General features: G+C 41.0%; 1 protein-coding gene across 3 annotated transcripts in view; it reads right to left on the bottom strand.

Annotated features, from left to right (window-relative positions):
- Positions 1–15,705, bottom strand: part of LOC124610289 (peripheral plasma membrane protein CASK) — a 667,578-nt gene that overhangs the window by 191,128 nt on the left and 460,745 nt on the right. For all 3 annotated transcript variants that reach the window (XM_047140147.1, XM_047140146.1, XM_047140148.1), the window contains exon 3: positions 8,224–8,388. In XM_047140147.1, the coding sequence (XP_046996103.1) occupies positions 8,224–8,388 (165 nt within the window). The remainder of the gene's footprint in view (positions 1–8,223; positions 8,389–15,705) is intronic.

Raw genomic sequence — 15,705 nt, 5'->3', positions numbered from 1 at the left:
CTTTTTGAAGAAGAATAAATTGCACAAAATGGTTTCAGAAATATTGTTCAAAGATGATAATAGCATTAAAAAATTTATATAATGCCACTGATCTCCAAAAGAAATCTTCTACAACACTAAAGTAAAAATAACGTGTAAAAAGTGTTTTCTTGGAAGTGAAGAAAATTTAAAATATAGATTAACTTTACTCATAACTGAACCAGAGTGGCAAGCTATGCTACATAGTGATATAATTAGAAAGCAGCCTTGTTGAGTGAACTTCTGTATGCAATTTTTAGAAGTGGTGTTAGATAATCACATTAGATGAGTGAAACTGCTGACAAGTTATAACCAAGTGATGTTAACAAGCAACTGCACACACATTATTATCCTTCCTATTTGACTTTTGCTTTTGAATCCACAAGGCCACAATATTTTGTTACTGAAGATCATTGTTGCTGGATATTTCCTTTGTGAAACACAATAATGGAAGTTCCTGGATGGAAAAATATGTAAAATAAAAGGAAGGCAACTATTTACCTATAAAGAAATGTGTGTGTGTGTCACACAGAAAAAGTATTAGAAAACACTTAACATTAACTTTCAATCTCTTGTCCTTTTTCTATTCAGAGTACCCACACACTTTCACACACATCCACACTGACACCCAAACATACATGCTCGTGGTAGCAGCAAGCATGTACATTTAGGTGTGTGTGTGTGTGTGTGTGTGTGTGTGTGTGTGTGTGTGTGTGTGTGTGTCCGCACGTGCACCCGTACTAGAAAAAGAGCAAGAGCTCAAAAGAAGTTAGTGTTAACTGTTTTCTGTGATGTGTTTCAGTCTGCCATGCACCAATGTTCTTTTGTGTATTGGTTTGTTTTTCTATATGTGTGCCATTTGTTGTGCTCACTACCATTACTATATGACAGTACACCACCCCTGCTTTTATAAATGAATATTATTTCATTTGCTAAGTTTGGTATCTTATCAGCACTCACATTCCATTTCTTGTTACTCTATTGCTTCTTATATTACTGTTTACTTGTTTTGTAGTCTACACTGTGATAGCAAAACTTTGCCAGCACCCAGCATGAGGTATACAACTGTTTCCTCTACAATTCTTGAGGTTGATTAATCCATGTGCCTCACACTTTCAGTTGCCTGTCAGATGTGTCATGGACCTTCTATATTGGTTACCATATTGTTGTTTTCACCTAGCTCATTAATTAGTGAGTTTGAGGAAATCCACAATTTACAGGGTCCATCACAACCAATCACCTAACATGATTTTATACGTATCTCCATGGCAAAACCTCAGTGTTGCCACACATCTACAGACGACTTCACTAAAGGCAACAGCACTGCCAGGTTTCAGGTCTCTTCTTTTGCCTTACAAAGTATTCAGGTGCTACACCACATAGAAAGTGCTACGTTCATTAAGATAAACCATTTTTATTTAAAATTCAGTTAGTTGTGTCAGAGTACTTATCAGCAGGAACTTTTTGCCTACTTGTTCAATAACAATTCTACTGAATTACAGTATATCTCAGGACACCCTGAGGTGCTGTGTGGAATTCCCCTAGAGATTAATCATCATCTATGTCTACATACCATATACTCTGCAAGCCACTGCATGGCGTGGCAGAGAATACACTTTACTTTGCTTTACTGTCAACCAAACACAAGAAGATAAATCTCTCCAAAAGAGGTCTATGTAAGAGGCAGCAATAATTTTGGCATTTTTTCAAAGTTAGTTCAGTCTAGATCACTATTATTCTACTTATTTATATTTATACATTACTGGTTTTGGCACTGCCATCAACAGACCATCCCGAATGTCAACATCTGAACATGGTGTATCTCATCACAAGCAGTTGAAGTTGGGTACTTTAATACCAGTAGCATTATTGTCATGAGAACTGGCTGAGAAGCTGGGATAACATCATCACTACAGTACGTATGTCTTTCCAACTTGACTGTAGTCGGTGTACCCACACTTCAGTAACACCACATCTGGTTGTTTTTCCATGTACCTTGGTCAATGTTTTCTTATTGGTGTTGTTGCTGTCACTGCCATATTCAGTTGAAAGACTGGTTTGATGCAGCTCTCCTTGCTAGTCTATTCTGTACAAGCCTCTTCATCTCTTCACAAGTATTGTGATGTTCATTCACTCGAATTAGTAGCCAGGCTTTGGTCCCCCTCTGCAATTTTTACATCACGTTTCCCTCCATTACCAAAATGTTGATTCCCTGATGCCTCAGGATGTGTCCTATCATCTGATTCCTTCTTTTAGTCAAGTTGTACCATAAATTTATTTTCTTCTCCATTTGATTCAGCACCTCCTCATTAGTTACCCAATTTATCTTCTAATCCCATCTGTTCTTCAGCATTCCTTTGATGCACCACATTTCAAAATGTTCAATCCCCTTCTTGCCTGAACAGTTTCTAGTCCGCATTCCACTTCTGTACAAGACTACACTCCAGTCAAATACCTTCAAAAATGACTTCCTCGCAATCACATTTGCATTCAGTGTAAACAAATTCCCCATTTTCAGAATCATTTTTCTCCCTATTGCTAATCTCCATTTTAAATCCTCTCTACTTTGCCCAGCATCAGTTACTTTGCTGCCCAAATAGCAAAACTCATCTTCTATTTGCCTGATTTATTTCAACTTCATTCCATTATCCCTAAAACCTCATTTCAAGACACCGTCCATTCTGATTCAAGTGTTCTTCCAAGGCATTTACTGTCCCTGACAGAATCTACATCACCCCAATCAATGATGTGCGGACACTACAGGATTGCATCTTCAATGTGTGCCAGCAGGTACAACAACAACCAGGCATACTTCAAAAGGGCGCATCATACCTTATGATGCAGGACATAGGGGTGCATTATCGTGAATGGACGCCACACTGAACACCTCCTATAAACATGTTTATCGGAAAAAGTATGCATGTCTAGATCCATGTTTATTGGATTTATTTTTCTTGTTTCGATGAGTACTACCACCTCTATGTCCAGATCCATGTTTATTGGATTTATTTTTCTTGTTTCGATGAGTACTACCACCTCTCAAGGTATTCGACTTTCTTTTTTTTAACACCCTGTATAAGGGGTGTTCAAATGAAAAGATAAAAATGCCATAACAACCAGACTGGCTGCAATTTGCATATGCCGCTTTGGGATAGTGTAGAAAGACATCTAAGGCCAGGAATGTAGTGTCATCATCTCCTCCTAAAAAATTCAGAGCTGTGTTCTCAGCAAGTAAGGTGATGCTCACCATGTTTTTCGCCATCTGAATTCCTTGAGCACAGAAAAACCATTACCAGTGAGGTATACTGAGAGACTCCATAGTCTACACAAGTTCATCAAGAGCAAATGGCCTGAGCTGCTCATGGCTGTACTGATTCTGCTCGACAATAGTGTGTGTCTGCTCATCTCCAAGGTCACACAAAATGTAATAGTCAACTTCAAATGATAGCAGCTTAATTCTGGGGTCAGAGAATCCTTCGGTTTAAGAAACAGCGAGCTAGTTGTGCTCAGACCTCTGGTGATTAGTTTTGAATAAAGACTTCAATTATATGCATAGTGCTGTTTTGTATCTTTTCTGTTGAACACTTGTCATAGTTCCACTCCCTTGAATTTTTACTTAGAACAAGTGAGCCACTTCTGCCAGCTTCGATTCTGATCACAAATTTTGTATAGGGTAAGAGACTTAGTTACAGCATGTTGGATTTTTACTAGCAACACGTGTAAGTAGCCTTGAATTGATATGAAGTAGATTGGGGAAAGAGGAGGTATGTGACCCTGAGGCTTTCCTTGGAGAAGGGGGGAACCAACATGATTTATTAAAGGACGGGAACCAGAAATGTGTCTGTAGTGCAGGCCACGTATTAACTTTGCCACTGTCCTAGACATTCTTATAAACACTTACTTCATTTCTACGTACATATTAAAGGCAAGTGACCAAGCTCTCTTGGAAATCGATGGAGAGAGATTTGGTTAATCATATGCTTCTTTTCTGTTGTACCGTGTTTCACTGTTTACTTCAAATGGTAGGGCACTGATAACTGGAATACAGCCACTTGAAATGTCAGAAGGGTGAGGGCATACACCCTAGATTACAAACATGTCTTTTGTTTTTCTTTTTTGTCTGTTACAGCACTGAGATGTTCAAACTGTAAGGAGGATAAGTTAAATGCAATGGAGTACAAGGACGGTAATTAGGCCACACGTTGGAGTCAGCCAGGTACCAGTCAGCAACTCCTGATAAGAATGGACTTCTAGTACTTCCGCACCAGAGACATCCATGTGACAAAACACGGCCAACCACCAGGAAGAACTACAACTTAACCCACTGCCATCGACAACAACTGGTCATTGCCTTCTTTCAGATAATTCAACATGACACACTAATGCCATGCCTCCCACAAAGTCAGTTAGCTGTCACAGCATTTAAGCCCACTTAAACCAGCCCTTCAGCATTTGGCTAGTTGGGCAGTATACGATGTCTAATCTGAGTCAACTGGAGCCACCACCATCACCACTGCCACTGCTGGGACACAAACGAGGACCTCTGCCTGTCTGCCCAGCCTGGGAAGCCAACATTAAGCTAACTGGCTGCCCCTGTTCTTCAACATCAGTCCAGACTTCGACTCTGGGCAAAGTCATCACTGTGTAGCTGGAACATTGCAACCTTCCACTAAGCCAGTTGCCAATGCCCTGCTCTGCAGAAATCCACAAGAAGTGCCTCACCACTGCTGTCAATTTAGCACCAGCACACTGGAGATGCCAGCTCACCATGCCATCTACTTAACAGCACATGTCCACTGTACACTGCACTACCTTGTCTGTTGCTTCCTACAGTGCCAAACTATTATGTGAAGATGGAAACACACTCAAATGACTGTATCAGTTGGTTACATTAATTAAAGAGCTGTGTTTGTCCTTGGGCCTGTCCACAGCGACTTCAAAACAGTGACAGGGTGGAACTAAGATGAATAAATTAATAAAAAATAAGTGAAGTAGTTATTGTGTCCTCACCGGGACCACCTCCTGCTGTGCTTGTCCGTCCCAGCTTTGGTGGAGAATACAATCAGTACACCTTGTCCATTCCACAACAGAACCTATGTTCAGTTTGAGAATAACTTTATGTTAAACTATTTGTTTTCAACCACCCAGTTAACACATTCCAATACGCAGCGTAACTCCTAACTGGAACTTATCCCTAGCCATATAAATCCAAAATCCAATTCAATTCAATTTTAAACAAACTAACTGGAAAATTTAAAACAACCCACCTGCAAAGATAAGGTCATACAGTCAAACATGCCCCTGTCCCTAATCTATCTCTCTCTCTCTCTCTCTCTCTCTCTCTCTCTCTCTCTCTCTCTCTCTCTCTCTCTCTCCCCCTGATTTAGAAAGTGGCAATATCAAGAAAATAAAATTAAAAAAATAAACTGCCTGACAATGGGACATACAAAGATACATCATTTGACAACAAAGGCTAGGTCTCATTATGTATACACATGATCCACATTCAAAGCTTTTAAAACTGGGCACTGCTTTTCCTTTTGAGGCAAGGAAGGGTACAGACAAGGGATTGTACAAAGGGCATTCAAAAAGTTTTGCCCAGTCACCTCTAATGTTTTTTTATTTTTTGCAGGAGGAGAATGAAATTTTTTGTGAACATACTTGGAACATTTAGCTATAAGTCGGTATATACAAGTATTTTCTTTTATTTACAGGTGAGTCACAATGGACCATAAAGCAGATGTCAGGTTGCGACAATGGTCAGTGATGGAGTTCCTCTTCAAGACCGACAATGACTCTGCCACATCGATTCACAGGAAATTGCTCCCTGTTTACGGGGAGGACCCAGTGGATCGCAGTAGTATACAGTGGTGGTTGCAGAGGTTTAAAGAAGGCGATTTCTCTCTACTGGACAATCTACAATGCGGTAGACCATCAACGGCAGTGAGTGATGGGAATAAGGAGACCATTGATCAAATCATCCAAAATGACAGATGTGTGATGACATGACAGCTTGCTGAAATGACTCGTTTGTCATTGTGTAGTGTGGTATCACTTGTACAGTCACTAGAGTACAGAAAAATCTGTACACGTGGGGTGCCCAGATTATTGACAAGATAAATGAAAAGGATGAGGAAGAATGTGTGTGAGGGTCTCATGAAGACCTTTACTGAAGAGGGGAAACAGTGTTTTGACAGCGTCATTACCCAGGATGAAACATGGTTGTTTTTGTCCGAACCTGAGAGAAAAACCCAATCCATGGAGTAGCGTCATCCGGGTTCCCCTCAGAAGAAGAAACCAAGACTTTCACGAACAGCAGGCCAATAGATGAAGGCCTCCTCCTTCTGGGGTCAGTGTGGTGTCATTTTCATTGACTTTTTGGTACCTGGCTCCACAATTAACCCGGACCATTACTGTTTGTCATTGGACAAGCTGCAACATGCCATCAAGACCATCGAGCACAGCTTCAAGGTCAGCTCATCAGACTACACCATGACAATGCCAAACCCCACACAGCCCTTATGAAGCAGGAGAAAATCAGGAAAATGGGTTGGAAAATTGTTCCTCACCCTCTCTAAGTCCACACTTGGCTTAGTCTGATTTTTACCTCTTTGGTCGTCTGAAGGCCCACCTGCATGGTAAAACATTTGATAGTGAGAAAGACCTTATTTCCTGTGTCAAGCAATGGTGTAAAAGTCAATCCCCAGAATTTTACCAAAGAGCATTTACATCATGGAAAGAACGTTCGGCCAGATGCATCACAGCTGATGGAGGCTACACTGAGTGGGCTCAATGTATAGCTGAATGTTCCAAGTATGTTCACAAAAAAATTCATTCTCCTCCTGCCAAAAATAAAAAAATTAGAGACGACTGTGCAAAACTTTTTGAACGCCCTTTGTACATGTCTTGTTTCACTGACAAATGTATGAATTAACCATGACAGAATACGGAGCATCTGTGCAATGGTGGCAATGAGACATGGTGTTTGCGTGTTTCTGATTTCCCTTGTTAGTTTGTTTTCATGCAAATTATTGTATATGACTTAAATGTTATTATATGTATTTGTGTTGAATAAGTGAACAAAACCTTTTATACCTGAAACCAAAAAATGATAACCTCCTGAATTATATCATGGTTTTTTGAATGACTAAATGCTGGTTTGTAAAAGTTATTGGTAGTTGCTTGAGTGAGTCATCAGTAAGCCAATTAAAGAATGGAATATAATGCCCTGAGGTGAGAAAAGTCGTGGGATAATGATATGCACATGCACAGATGGCGATAGCATCACATACACATGGTATAAAATGGCAGTACTTTGCAGAGCTGTCATTTGTACTAGGGTGATTCATGTGAAAAGGTTTCCGACGTGATTATGGATATGTGTAGAATTGTATGTGCTAACAGACAAGCAATGGTGCATGAAACAACCACATAAATCAATGTGGGACATACCACTAATGTATCCATTAGAACAGTGCAGCAAAATCTGATGTTAATGGGCTATGGGAGCAAACAACTGACACAAGTGTTTTTGCTAACAGCACGAACTAGACTGTTGTGACTCTCCTGAGCTTGTACCACATCGGTTGGTCAATAGACGACTCCCAATTTCAGTTGCTAAGAGCTGACAGTAAGGGTCGAGTGTGGTGTATACCCCTTGAAACCTTGGACACAAGTCGTCAACAAGGCACTGTGTAAGCTGGTGGTGGCTCCATAATGGTGTGGGCTGTGTTTACATGGAATGGACTGGGTCCTCTGGTCTAACTGAACTGATCATTTACTGGAAATGGTTATGTTTTGCTTCTTGGAGACCATTTGCAGCCATTCATGGACTTCATGTTCCCAAAAAACAATGTCATCTCACCAGGCCGCAACTATTTGCAATTCTTTTAAGGAACATTTTGGACTGTTCATGTGAATGATTTGGCCACCCAGATTGGCCCACATGAATCCCACCAAAACTTTTACAGACACAATCAATAGGTCAGTTCATGCACAAAATACTGCTCTGGCAACACTTTTGCAATTATGGACGCCTATAGAGGCAGCATGGCTCGATATTTCTGCAGGGGACTTCCAACAACTTGTTGAGTTCATGCCACATTGAGCTGCTGCACTACACCAGGCAAATGGAGGCCGACATAATATTAGGAGGTATCCCACAACTTTTATCACCTGTGTCGTGAGTCAACTATCAGTACTTACCAGTATCTTCTGTAAGGCGTTGACCGACTGGTTGGCAACAGGAATTCCGTTGATTTCTCTGATTTCATCGCCTACGTGAAGGGTGGCCTGTCGGTGTATCATGCCTCCATGCATAATACGAGCCACGATACACTTTCCCTCTTCATTCATCTTCAGCGTTATACCCTAAAATAAACATAATGTTGTATTAATATTTTGTATTGGATACAAATTTTATATTCATTTATTTATTTGTCTTTACCCAATATCTGTTGACACTGATAACTTTACAATGAAAGCTCCAAATCACATTTACTAGTTTGCCATCTTACGGCTAGAAATTTGCTGTATAGCTATCACATTAATGTGGTGCCCTTGGAACTGGTAAGTAAGACTATACACACTTTATGTTATACAAATCTGAAGTTTTTGCACAGAATTTGACAATTTGAGGAATACACAATATTGAATTTTTATTTCCTTCTGAGCTTAATTTTTACAGTAGATGATGGGTTTGAACAATACATGAGGATGAGAAGATTTACTATGTACATTCAAATTCCCTAACACTATAAACACACTTATCAACCTACAATTGATGAAGGTGCATCTCAAAAACATCACTACAAACGTCACTCGCTAATGGTGGCAGCTTGTTATACATCTTCATCCCTTTGTTTTTAAAACTACTTTGGATCTTGCAAAGTTTTGTAAATTTCATGTCTATGTTATTTCTACTTCTAGTTTCATCGGAACACACATAGCTGTTCTGCAAGGTGATACACTCATTTGCTTTTTGTGGAGAGAAAATGTGTTTTAATTAAAGGGAGGATGCAGACAAGATGTTTAGAACATTAAATGCTTTCAACTCCAGAAACTGTCCTCACAGCTTTGTCCCACATGCGAAGATTGTACTAGCAGCATGAGAGTTGGTCCACAGTTTTACTGAATACTACGGACGAAACTGAAAGAAGGCATAGTAAGAGGGCAATGGCAGTTGTTTGCTAACTAATACTTTTCAATTTCTTAACAAAAAGACTACTCTGGATAATTTGGTACATAACTATTCGTTATGGTTGTTCCAAGTAAGTCTGCAATCCAGGAGTATCCCGAGAAGTCTAACAGAGCAGAATCATTTACTTTTTCATTCAGCATGGGGAGGAAGAAGTACATACAGCAGTTTCAGACTTGTTCTTGTTTAGGATACGCTTAATATTGTGGAGCCATATGACAGACTTTTCTAGCACTGGCTTTGATTTTTGCTTCACATCCTTCATGTTGTTATCAATGGTAACTTGGGTAGTGGCATCAGCATATATTGTGGACTTGTGAAGCAAGGAAGTAGACAAGTCACTGATGAACACCAGAATAAGAAAGGGTCCAAGCACTGAACCTTGTGGCACACCTCTACAAGCTGATAGGGCGTTTGATTGAGAGTTATTTACCCTAACAACCTGAGTTCTGTTAGTCAAGTATGATCTAATTAATACCAGTTCATTATTCTTGATATCATACCACTCTAGCATTTCGTGTGGCACAATGTCAAATAATTTCCGCAGATCTAGATGTAAGGCATAAGCGCAGGGATTGTTCATAAAATCATCAAGAAGTTGTTCTACCACATTTACTGTAAATCTACCCTAAAACTAAACAGCGAGGAGGAAATCAGATTGTGATCCTCAAAATAGCTTAAAATATGCTCAAATGTGCATTTCATCCCTATTTTGCTAGAAAATCAAGAGATTAGGAGAATAAAATACTTTATGTGTTTTCTGTAAAATTATGCAAGGTAACAGGAAATACAGATGCAAACCTCAAAAGGCCACTTCTATCCAAAAAAGCAACAAAACGTTAATGCCATATAACATTAGGAAAACTACCGTTTTCCGCGACGGATGGCAATACCGTTATTCTCACTTGCACTGGTTTATGTTGCCTCATCTTTGAAAACTTCTAAGAGGATACAGCAGTCTGGTATTCACCTGATGTGTTACTTGTACGTGAACAACAGCACATACATGTCTCACCATAGAGTACAAATAATTCTATCATAAGTATATCCCCACAGATCTGGCTCACAAAACTTCTGAGACTATATTTTGTTGCGTTTGTCTGGTAAGGGTCCTGTGATCGAAGAGTGAACACAACGGGCAGAAATGGAAAAATTGATTCTACAATAAACTGAACTCTCACAGTAAAAGTAATATTCAACAACAAAGTAAATAAGGATGATTTGTAATAACTGTAAACAACAAAGCATGGCATTAAAACTAGGATTAATAAATGAAATTAACGTAAGAAGCTGCTAAATATCAATTCTGTGAAGGAACTGTCAAGTGTAGTGAGCGACTGAAAGTATTATTGAGTTATATGTCAGAAAAACGAACACTAGATTATTGTAAGGAGAATAACCTGCGATTTGGATGTAGTACTTTGGAAGGCAACTGAAATTAATTGTAAACAAACAGTTCCATCCAGAATAGATGAGTAAAGAACATCTGAGAATATTATACAAATGAGGGAAAATTTTAGTACCGTGTCATGTACCGACGATGCAAGCACCTTCTACATCTAACTTCACCAGGGTAGAACGGGGCCGGATCTCACTACTGGCCATTAAAATTGCTACACCAAGAAGAAATGCAGATGATAAACGGGTATTCAGTGGACAAATATATTATACTAGAACTGACATGTGATTACATTTTCACGCAATTTGGGTGCATCGATCCTGAGAAATCAATACCCAGAACAACCACCGCTGGCCATAATAACGGCCTTGATACGCCTGGGCATTGAGTCAAACAGAGCTTGGATGGCGTGTACAGGTATAGTTGCCCATGCAGCTTCAACACGATACCACAGTTCATCAAAAGTAGTGACTGGCGTATTGTGACGAGCTAGTTGCTCGGCCACCATTGACCAGACGTTTTCAATTGGTGAGAGATCTGGAGAATGTGCTGGCCAGGGCAGCAGCCGAACATTTTCTGTATCCAGAAAGCCCCGTACAGGGCCTGCAACATGCGATCGTGCATTATCCTGCTGAAATGTAGGGTTTCGCAGGGATCGAATGAAGGGTAGAGCCACGGGACGTAACACATCTGAAATGTAACGTCCACTGTTCAAAGAGCCCTTAATGCGAACAAGAGGTGACCGAGACGTGTAACTAATGGCTTCCCATACCATCACGCCGGGTGATACGCCAGTATCGCGATGACAAATACAAGATTCCAATTTGCCTTCACCGTGATGTCGCCAAACACGGATGCGACCATCATGATCCTGTAAATAGAACCTGGATTCATCCGAAAAAATGACGTTTAACATTCGTGCACCCAGGTTCGTCGTTGAGTACACCATCGCAGGTGCTCCTGCCTGTGATGCAGCGTCAAGGGTAACCGCAGCCATGGTCTCCTAGCTGATAGTCCATGCTGCTGCAAACGTCGTCGAACTGTTCGTGCAGATGGTTGTTGTCTTACAAACGTCCCCATCTGTTGACTCAGGGATCGAGACGTGGCGGATAAGATGCCTATCATCTCGACTGCTAGTGATACGAGGCCGTTGGGATCCAGCACGACGTTCCGTATTACCCTCCTGAACCCACTGATTCCATATTCTGCTAACAGTCGTTGGATCTCGACCAACGCGAGCAGCAATGTCGCGATACGATAAACCGCAATCGCGATAGGCTACAATCCGACCTTTATCAAAGTCGGAAACGTGATCGTACGCATTTCTCCTCCTTACACGAGGCATCACAACAACGTTTCACCAGGCAACGTCGGTCAACTGCTGTTTGTGTATGAGAAATCGGTTGGCAACTTTCCTCGTGTCAGCACGTTGTAGGTGTCGCCACCGGCGCCAACCTTGTGTGAATGCTCTGAAAATCTAATCATTTGCATATCACAGCATTTTCTTCCTGTCTGTTAACTTTCGCGTCTGTAGCACGTCATCTTCGTGGTGTAGGGATTTTAATTGCCAGTAGTGTATTAAAGCAAATCTGAATACATTTGATATCTCAGAAAAATGAGGCGCATCCAATGATGCAGCAATATTTCAATATATTTGAAACTACAGAAGTTAATATTTCACAGCGAATACACATTTTCACAATGAACTCCTGAATTAACAATTTTAAACGCTTCATGCGATATCAACATACGATATCTCACACGATGACAGTGCACTATAGCTATCATCACTGGAAGCCACGTATCTGTATCTATTTTATTTCTTCATTTATTACGTTTTTGCAACCTTTTCATTATGCATATGTCTGTCAAATCATCATATCCTCCACAATTACACAGAAAATGATTACAGCACTAATAACTCACATTTTGTCACGCTTGTTCATTTATTTAACTAACAGTTTACCATTTTGCCAGTAACTTTATTTAAATATTAATTACAACTGATAACACAAAATCAAGGTAATTTAAGAAGGGGTCAGTCGCATATGTCAGCTGACACCACCTTTGTAAAAGAGTGCAAAGGACGCTTCTGACAAGCAGGCCTAAATAATTGTTTAAACCATATGTCAGGACAATCTGTGGTCATTTATCATGGGCGCATTTGCGCATAGATACTGGCTTATTTATTCATGAAAAAACCTTTATTTATAATTATTCTGAATGGTTTTCGTGTGACCTAATGTTTATAACATTTCTTTATTCAAGTATTACTGTAAAATATTAGTTTAGCCCGGAAAATGGTCATGTTGAGTCAAATCTACATCTACACAGATACTCCGCAAGCCACTGTACGGTGCGTGGCCTAGAGTACCCTGTACCACAATTAGTCATTTCCTTTCCAGTTGCACTTGCATACAGAGCGAGGGCAAAATTAGTAGATATGTTTCCGTATGAACCCTAATCTCTCGTATCTCATTTTCGTGGTCCTTATGCGCAATGTATGTTGGTGGTAGTAGAATCGTTTCGCAGTCACCTTCAAATGCCGGTTCTCTAAATTTTCTCTATAGTGCTGCTCGAAAAGAACGCCGCCTTCGCTTCAGGGATTTCCGTTTGAATTTCCGAGGCACCTCCGTAAATTTGCGTGTTGTTCGAACCTATCAGTAACAAATCTAGCAGCCCGCTTCCCGCTTGCTTCCTTGTGTTGCTTCAATCCGACCTGGTACGGATCCCAAACACTCGAGCAGCACTCAAGAATAGGTCGCACCAGCTTCCTCTATGCGTTTACAGGTGAACTAATCTTTCCTAAAATTATCCCAATAAACCGAAGTCGACCATTCGCCTTTGCTACCATAGTTCTCACATGCTCGTTCCACCTCATATCGCTTTGCAACGTTATGCCCCGATATTTAAACGACTTGACTGTGTCAAGCAGGACACTAGCAATATTGTGCCCGAACATTACAGGTTTGTTCTTCCTACTGATCCTCATTAACCCATACTTTTCCACATTTAGAAATGAAATGATGGTATGGCATTGTTGGCCGGGAGGCCCCATTCGGGGGAGTTCGGCCGCCGTATTGTAAGTCCTCTTTAGTTGACGCCACTTCGGCGACTTGCGAGTCACTTATGATGAAGGACACACAACACCCAGTCCCCTGCCGGGAATCGAACCCGGGCCCCTTGCGTGGTAGGCGGTAACGCTACCGCTACGCTACGGAGGCGGACTCCGCATTTAGAATTAGCTGCCATTCATCACAGAAACTAGAAAATTTGTCGAAGTCGTCTTGTATTTTCTTACAGTCACTCAATATCGACGCCTCAACCGTACACCGCAGCATCATCAGCAAACAACTGCATATTGCTGCCCACCCTGTACGCCAAATCATTTATGTATGTAGAGAACAACTTCGGTCCTATTACACTTCCCTGGGACACTCCTGACGATACCCTTGTCTCTAATGAACGCTCGCCGTAGAGGACAACATATTGGGTTTATTACTTAAAGAAGTTTTTCGAGCCACTCGCATATCTGTGAACTTATTCCATATCCTCGTATCTTCGTTAACAGTCTGCTATGGGGCACTGCGTCAAACACCTTCCAGAAATCTGAAAGTATGGCATCTGCCTACTGCCCTTCATCCATAGTTCGCAGTATATCGTGAGAAAACGGCAAGCTGAGTTTCGCACGAGCGATGCTTTCTAAACCATGTCGATTCGGGGACATAAGCTTCTGAGTCTGAAGAAAGTTTATTATATTCGAACTGAGAATATGTTCAAGGATTCTGCAGCAAACCGAAGTTAAGGATACTGGTCTGTAATTTTGCGGGTCCGTTCTTCTGCCCTTCTTGTATACTGGAATCACCTGCGCTTTTTTTTTCAGTCGCTTGGGAGTTGGCGCGCTAGATATTCACGATAAATCCAGGGTAGGTAAGGAGCTAATGCTGTAGAGCAATCTTTGTAAAACCGAAACAGGATTTCATCCAGACGTGGTGACTTACTTGCTTTCAAATCTTTCAGTTGTTTCTCTACGCCAGGGAAGCTTACTACTACGTCGTCCAATGACGGTATGTCTGTACGATTCTCATGTGTGAACGATTCCTTGAATGTGAAATTTAAAATTTCGGCTTTCGTTTTCCTATCTTCAACTGCTGCGGCAGACTGGTCAAGAAGGGACTGAATGGAAACATTAGACCCGCTTAGCGATTTTACAAAGGATCATAATTTTCTCGTGTTTTCTACTGGATCTTTTGCTAAGGTGTGACGGTGGTAGCTGTTGTATGCTTCGCACATAGATCTTTCCACAAACGCACAATCTCTAAAAAATGGTTCAAATGGCTCTGAGCACTATGGGACTCAACTGCTGAGGTCATTAGTCCCCTAGAACTTAGAACTAGTTAAACCTAACTAACCTAAGGACATCACAAACATCCATGCCCGAGGCAGGATTCGAACCTGCGACCGTAGCGGTCTTGCGGTTCCAGACTGCAGCGCCTTTAACCGCACGGCCACTTCGGCCGGCGCACAATCTCTACTGGCCTTTGCTTGTCGTCTTTTGTGCGTTCTCTTTTGAACCAGAGAGCAGCAGCCTCTGCTTTTTCACCATCTTTTGTATTTCGTTATCTCCATGATGGGTCTTTTCCATCCCTTATCCACTCACTAGACTTGTAACTCTCCAGCTCACGATTTACATTGTGTTTAAACTTAGCCCATACTTCCGCTACGTCCATCTTACTGAAACTAAGTGATGTCAATTCACTGTCTAAGTGAGATGCTAACAACCGTTAACCTGCTGCATCTAGCAGAAACATTCTCCTATCCTTTTTAACTAATTTATTAACTTTCATAACCATAGTTGCTGTAATGACATCATGATCGCTAATCCTCGTTTCTATTCTGACACTTTCGATAAGATCCAGCCTATTTGTTGTGCTAAAAGGTTTACGATATTTCCATTGGGTGTGGGTTGCCGAGCTAGCTGCTCAAGACAGTGTTCAGAAAAAGTGTTCAAAGGTATTTCGCATGACTGTCTGTCTGTACCCCTGCAATGGATCCATAGGTACCCCACTCTATACTCGGTAGGTTAGTCACC

Source organism: Schistocerca americana, chromosome 1, assembly GCF_021461395.2.
Source record: "Schistocerca americana isolate TAMUIC-IGC-003095 chromosome 1, iqSchAmer2.1, whole genome shotgun sequence".
Taxonomy (NCBI): Eukaryota; Metazoa; Arthropoda; class Insecta; order Orthoptera; family Acrididae; genus Schistocerca; species Schistocerca americana.
Note: the sequence above shows the minus strand (reverse complement) of the source record. Positions and strands in the feature narration are given on the sequence as shown.